Source organism: Limulus polyphemus, unplaced genomic scaffold (assembly GCF_000517525.1).
Source record: "Limulus polyphemus unplaced genomic scaffold, Limulus_polyphemus-2.1.2 Scaffold1118, whole genome shotgun sequence".
NCBI lineage: Eukaryota > Metazoa > Arthropoda > Merostomata > Xiphosura > Limulidae > Limulus > Limulus polyphemus.
In genome coordinates this window covers 138033-145713 of record NW_013666728.1, presented here as the reverse complement: position 1 = coordinate 145713, position 7681 = coordinate 138033, and the positions used below count along the sequence as shown (strand labels likewise).

General features: G+C 29.6%; 1 protein-coding gene across 1 annotated transcript in view; it reads right to left on the bottom strand.

The window, feature by feature from the left end:
- LOC106462211 (COMM domain-containing protein 4-like) overlaps positions 1–7681 on the bottom strand; it is a 16505-nt gene that overhangs the window by 1663 nt on the left and 7161 nt on the right. Inside the window, exons 6-7 of the mRNA XM_013922110.2 lie at positions 4473–4553; positions 1476–1652 (exon numbers count right to left, since the gene is read on the bottom strand). Of these exons, the coding sequence (XP_013777564.1) occupies positions 1476–1652; positions 4473–4553 (258 nt within the window). The remainder of the gene's footprint in view (positions 1–1475; positions 1653–4472; positions 4554–7681) is intronic.

The following is a 7681-nucleotide window of genomic DNA, read 5'->3' as shown; positions in this document are numbered from 1 at the left end:
GATAAAAGAATCAAATTAACTATTTAAAAAATATAACTAATTTACTACGAATCATTTGTTGGGTTGTGAACAAAGACATTCATAAAACAGATAAAAGAATCAAATTAACTATTTAAAAAATATAACTATTTTACTAAGAATCATATGTTGGGTTGTGAACAAAGACATTCATAAAACAGATAAAAGAATCAAATTAACTATTTAAAAAATATAACTAATTTACTAAGAATCATTTGTTGGGTTGTGAACAAAGACATTCATAAAACAGATATGTCTTAAATTAATTTTGTTCATTTTAACAAGCATGCTAAGGAAACTTTGAAATGACCAACTGATCATCTGCTAACCTTTTGTCATATTCTTTACCACATGCCACAAAAACAAATAGAGGGGTTAAACTCTTCATAAGCAAATAATAAATCAAAGGTAGGTATATGAATATATATGATCTAGATTTATGAAAATAATTTTAACTTAAAGGTTAATTAATCTTGGTTAATAACAGAAAAAAGGTGTTTCTAATCAAACTGATTTGGATTGAAAATAATGCCAAAAGATCTGAGTACCAACATAAGAACCTGATTAAAAGATATCTGGATATCTTCTCTTTTCACCATTATGAGAAATTCAAGTTCTACACTTTGACTTGCAAATTAAAACTGCAAAAGATTTCAGAATTTTTTTCCATGTGAAAACGCATAAAAAGCAACAACGGTGCATTTCATTACCGCTTCCCAACATTAATTAAACAGTTCATATACTGTAATAACAAACATTAAGCAAAATATTTTGAGAGATTTAAATAGCAATAAAGTAATAACTCATGTTTTTCTATATAACTCATCTCAAGTAGTTATTTTTTTTAAATAAACAGTGGAAATGTTTTATTATCTGTATGCTAATGTACCAGTAGTATTGACAAAGAAACTTGGGGAATAGACAACATGTAATCATATTTTAGCCTAGTAGTGTGATAAACCTGAATCCTAGGTCTTAGGTTATTCAACAATATATTTCAGATAATCAAATAAAACATTTTGTAAAAGCCATTGTATTCATTTCTTGACCTGAAAAAGTTGCCCAAAACACATTCTTATCATCAAAAGTACTTTTACTCCTGACATATTAACAATTACTTTTTAAATTGCTTTTCATGTTAGTTATGGCATAACATTATCAAAATAACTGCTCACAATCTTTACAAATGTGTTTATCCCTAATCTTTAAAAAGTGCCGATTTTTTTCCATTGTTAAAATTAACTAGATATCATGAGATTTCACAAGCACTTCCAGAATTCTTTATAATCTAAACACGACATTTATTTTATCACTTAAAATTTTTTTCTATCTAATACTATATGGAAAAATTCCTTACTTGTTGTTAAATCTAGAATAAAAAAATATATATATATATATATATATATATATACTTCTTTATGGATTTAGTCACTAATAATTAATTTTGGAAATATTACCATGCAAAAGCACCCTGAACTTATCAGGTGACAATGTAAATGGTTCTGCTCGTGTCTCGTCAGAATCTAGTTCTTTAACTTTTAGACAAATTTGAACTGAAGGTTCATTAACCTCTCGTATGACACTTGATCCTATGATATAGTCCACTCTCCAGTGTACATCTTCTAACCTGGATACTAGGTAATAAAAATTAACACCACATAAATGTTGTAAACATGACAATTCTCCATGAAAACTGGACAAATGAAACATTAAACTTAATTCGTGTACCATAATTCAATGAAGTACTTGAAAAACACAGCACATTAACACATTTTTCTAAACATCATGGTATTATTTACTTTATCATGAAGTATCACGAGTGAGACTGATATATGCTTCAAACTATAACAGCTAGATTGCTCCACTCTGAAAGTGTCAAATATAAATATTCATTTTACTTCAGTAAAGTTAAGAAAAAACTTTAAAATGGATTATAAATATATCTCCCTAAAAGAGTCATTATCTCTACTCTCCACAAGCAGACTATAGAGTTAGGTTTTTTCCATATTTCACTCTTTAACTACTTTGTTTCTCTCTTAAGAGTTGGTAGGAATAAACGTGGCAAAAGTTAAGATATTAGAACACAGTCCTTTTATGTAATATTTACAGTTAGCATTTTACAATGAAAATGGAATTTAAATAGAGTACTTCAGATAGACCCTCTCTGTCTAATATGATTAAGCTCATGAACCAGTAAATGATAAAAGTTTGTGTGGATTGCAGTTAACTTTAAAAGAGCAGGAGAGCAGAATTCGTGAAAGTCCAGGTAAAACTACATCCAGAAAGAAAAGTGAAAAGACGTGAAACAAAACATACACAGAGAGGGTACCTGAAAGCAACCTGCCTTTGTCAACTGCCATTTCAGAAGAAAAAAAATCAATTGAACATTTAAAGAAAGAACTGGTATCTGTTGAACATCAGTAAAACAGTCGGAAGCATTTGGAAGCTTTACCACCCCATGAGATACAAATAAAACACAAACGCATATTTAACTATATGCATTAATGTTTTTTTGTAGAATTTTCTCTCAGTTTCTTGGCATTATAAGATCGTTTTTGTAAGAAAAATTTTCTAAAAACAAGGAAATAAATATGTTGCAAAACACAAACATAAAGATTCAAATAGAAAAAAAAAGGTCTTTATGTTTTTTGGACAATTTTTGTGTGATGAAAGATCCACTGAATTGGCTTATCTGGAGCTAAATGATGCATTGGTACAGTGATTGAAAAATAAGAAAATAGGGTGATTATTTAACCCTACACTTATTGATGAGAGTCATATGGACCTAGTCAGTTACTGAAACATATTTTATATTTTTCTATATTATTTATGCATCAAATTGCTTGTGTATCTATGACTTTGTTGGTTACAGGACCCTTAATATCAAGCAAGTCACACAAGAAAAGTTAAAAACAGAGTCCCCCTATGTAATTTACTGACAAAATGAGCGAGTTCACCAAATTCTTTCAGACAGTTCTTTATATGGGAACCCTTCCAGTCATAAAAACAAGTTGGTAATTTGAGAGTTAAATTACTTCAATTATGTGAAACAACATACAATAGATTAATTAGGAGCAATCACTCTGATTGCTATAAATTTCTCTGATATTGATATTCAATCTTTCTACTTCCAATAATTGCTTAAGTGAAGTTTTCATTTCGCAATGGCTTTAGTACGACAGAAAAGCATTTTAATAGTTCTTAGGAACAGGTTATCACCAAGTGTGGTAGTGCTTAGTATAAGCTAAAAAACCAAAATCATAATTCTAGTGTAAATGATGTTATCACTACCCCTTGAAGTTAGTTTTCTTACAGAAATATGGTGTTCCTTTAAAAACTTAAGTACAGGGTGAAACAGGAATTACCAACCAATAATAGATGAGCATTAGATGACTGTAACATGCATAACACTCAATGCTTTGTACACTATACAATTGGCATCTTTAGGGAGCCAACCCCTATATTATGTAAGAAGTGAAGGAGTAAAAAAAAAAAATCAATGCACATAATAATAAATTTTATTACACACATTCATAGAATATGCTAACTTTCAATAAGGAAAAAAAAGATCACAAAACATGTAATAAAAAATATTTTGTAAATGTAAAATGATGGTAGGGATTCAGTGTCAAAAGAATGTAGACAAGAATATAGGGATGATACAGCTATACATTATTCATATGTTCTTTCCTTACTGTAGGTTCCTCAACATTAAATCCCAAGAAATCAAGACCAGTGATGATTAATAATCTATTGTAGCCAATTATATGGTATAATATCAATATCTAAGGACATTCTACAAGTGCACTGAAGAAACTGACAAAACTGATATTATATTAACAATATATATTACCATTCAATTATAATAAATAATATTATATTAAAATATAATAAATGTTCACTTATCAACTTACATCAATAAAATTGTTTACAAAAAACGAGGAGAAACAAGTAATAAAAAATATTCTGCAAAAAAATAAGTATGATGTAGGGATGGCAATGCCAAAAAGTACAGAAACAAGGTAGCGATGAATACACAAAACCATAGAAAAATCACTACATAAGTAACCAAATCTTTACAAGTATCACTTCTATCTACTACTAAATGTTGAATCCTTGTGAGTTGCAGGAATTCAGGTTTAAATAAAAGCACTTAAACTGAATAGTGCTACACAGTCTTACAGGGTCTAATAACCATAAGCTTGTAAGATTTACTCAGTACTTACTAGCTATGTATGTAGTGATTTTTGTAAGGTTTTGTGTATTTATCCCTACCTTTTTTTTCTGTACTTTTTTGGCATTGCCATTCCTACATCATATTTATTTTTTTCCAGAATATTTTTTATTACTTGTATATATATATATATATATATATATATTAATTACAATTTATAATTAAGCTTTAAACAATATTTGAAATTAAAACATATCTATAGTCCTAACCCACAACTTACACCTGAGACTCTTCATTTTCATATGATCCAACAATTCTGGAAATTTATCGGAAAATACTTTACAGAGTGAGGAGGTATGTTCTGTGAAACAAAAAAAAGTTAACAGATGTATTTAACTACATAATCTTATTTGGGAAACACTGCAGCACTAAAACAAATTTTGGTAATTAACTTGTTAGCATATCATGTGAGGGTATCTAACAACTATATATTAGTCCTCATTTCAAAAGGTTAGAATGTATTAGGCACTATATTATATGCCTTAAAGACACAATTATTCTAAAAATCTACTCTTTATCCAGCTGTAATCACCTTGATGTTATGTTGGAATACTATAAATTGACTATTATAACAAAACAACATGCAACTGGAAAGGACTTTTTTTTTTAGCAAGTTTTGGTATTCAGTTTAAAATACAACTGTGCATAATGACTTCAACATTTATCGAATATCAAATAACAATTTCTCCAAAACATTCTATTAAAATACCCAATGTCTTGTCTAGCCTAACAAAATCAGTGGCAACTCAAAGCGAGTCCCTGACACAGCCATCACTGTGAAATATTAAGTATTTTAATAGTGTTCTAGAATGATCGGTTGTCTGATATATGATAAATTATTTTATAATGCTTTTTACACTCTAATATAAACCCTGAAAGACAAAGGAATAACTTCAATATTTAATATTTTAAAGAAATAGTTCACAAAGTTCAAAACTTAATTACACTCTGATTCTAATTACTTTTTATATTTCAGTTAGGCTTAAATAATCATTAGTGAACTTAAATTAAATGCAGCAGTTGTGAACACAAAATAAAGGATAAATACGCTACATAAGATTAATTTCATTCAGCCAATTAATGAATAAGGATAGACGATGGTTTATAGTTAATACGTGAAGGATAAACAAAACACTACTGAGCTCACATTTGGTTTCTTACGACTTTATGCTATTTCAATATGATTCACTGACTTTTAAAACAGACTATGAAAATTGATCTCACCCAACTCTATATTTAAGGACTCATTATAACTTTCTAGTTAAGACTATATGATAATACAAACGAGTAGAAGGAAACTAATGTGTAATTTATACCTAGAGACCAATCAAAAGGAACATAACAACAATGCCACTTAATAAATGATTAGTTGGACTTTTAATAGCTAACAATCATTTGTTAACCCAAATTATATATCTTAATAGTAACTTTTGATTCATGATAAAAATGTCTAAAAAATTAACGCATGTTTACGTTATAAAAAAATGCAAAATATTTGGATATTATCGATGGAAATACTTATCTAAAATCCACAGATGTATTTAGAATGTGAAGCTTTCACAAATAAAGTAACAGCAAAGGATCAAAAATATGATTTACATAATGCAGTCCTAATTCTAAATATAAAACAAATATGACTTTCAGAAGTAGAAATTAAAGAAACGTTTTCACACAGATGGAGAAAAGAGCAGTCTATTTTGTAACTTCTTCCTTCTTAGTTTGTTTATAGCTTTGACTTTTATGCATAGTAACGATGTGCTTCTAGCCATCTGTGTGACTAATTGAAATTTATCAAAGCATTAATCACTAAGTAATTTTATGATAAAAGAACTAGTGTTTTGAACTTTCTTTGAAAAAAATTAAAAGGAAAAATTGTGCATTAACTGGTACAAGACAATATGAAACTGGAATTCACCTAAAACCCATAAGCAGAGGCCACTCTAATATAGTTGAATAAAATAAACATATATATATATACTTTTTCTTTGTTTGGTCTTTTTATTTCCGAGGTTAATTTCTCACTTCTTTCATTCTGACTTTAGTAACAAGAATGTCTTCATCATGTACAGTTGACACTTGCTGCTAAGTAGAAGACAAAACTTTGTGCACATTGTTTCTTTGACAGATGTACTGGCAAAAAATATGGTTTTGCACTGAACATGGCCAGATGCATGGTTTTGACCAAATCATTACATCTCAACTAAAAGTATATCCAAGAAAACCTTATAGTTTGCACTGAGATGTTGACTATTTAGTCTTGGGCACTGATCAAAGCTATTAATTATAGCAGAGCATGGGAACTTAAAAGAATAGTAAATCAATTACGAGTGATATAAATGTTGTATTTAGTAAGGATTGGTTATGCTAAAAGCTCTATAGGTGTGTGGGATAAGTTAGCAAATTGGATGGAAGAGTGGCTGAATGGAAGAAAGCAGAGGGTTGTTACAAATGGAGTTCAGTCAAACTGGATTAATGTCACAAGTGGGGTACCTCAGGGATCAGTCTAGGGACCTTTGTTCTTTTTGATTTACATCATTGACATAGATGAAGAAATAGTCAATACATTACTTAAATTTGCAGATGATATTAAGGTCTTGGGTGTTACTATCTGTGAAGAGGATGCTGCTGATTTACAAAAGGATTTAGATCATTTAGTGAATTGGGCAAATAAATGGCAGATGGGTTCTAATTATATTAAATGCAAGTTAATGCATGTAGGTTATCATAATTTGAATTATAAGTATGATTTGGATAGGAATAACCTTAATTGTGTTATGAAGGAAAGGGATCTTGGTGTAATAGTCAATCAGTCTCTAAAGCCATCCAAGCAGTGTGCTGTTGTTCGTGGTAAGGCAAATAGGATTTTAGGTTGTATCTACAGAAATATTGAATACGAGTCTAAAGAGGTTATAATTTCATTCCACAGATCACTAGTTAGGCCACATTTGAAATGTTGTGTTCAGTCTTGGGCTCCTTACATTAGGAAAGACATTGAATTGTTGAAAATGGTTCAGAGAAGGGTTACTAGAATGGTGCCTGGGATGGAGGCGTTGTCATACAAGGAGAGGCTGAAATCTCTCAAATTGTTTTTTTTTTTAAACAGAAGAGTTAAGGGGGATCTGATTGAGGTGTTTAATAAGACTGTAAAGGAAATTTATAGTGTTGATGCTATCTTTTTTTTTTCATATTTAACAGTGAGAATAGTAGGACTAGGGGACATAAATATAAATTTTGGCAAGGTAGGAGTCATCTTCAGTTAAGACAGTTTCATTTTTCTAACAGAGTCATTGGCCTTTGGAATGGATTGTCTTCTGATCTTGTAGAGGCAGTAAACTTAAGTGAGTTTATGAAAAAGCTTGACTAGTATATAAATGATAAGGGCTGGCTTTAAGATTTTTTTTAAAACTATTTTACTTTAGTTTAGAGGAC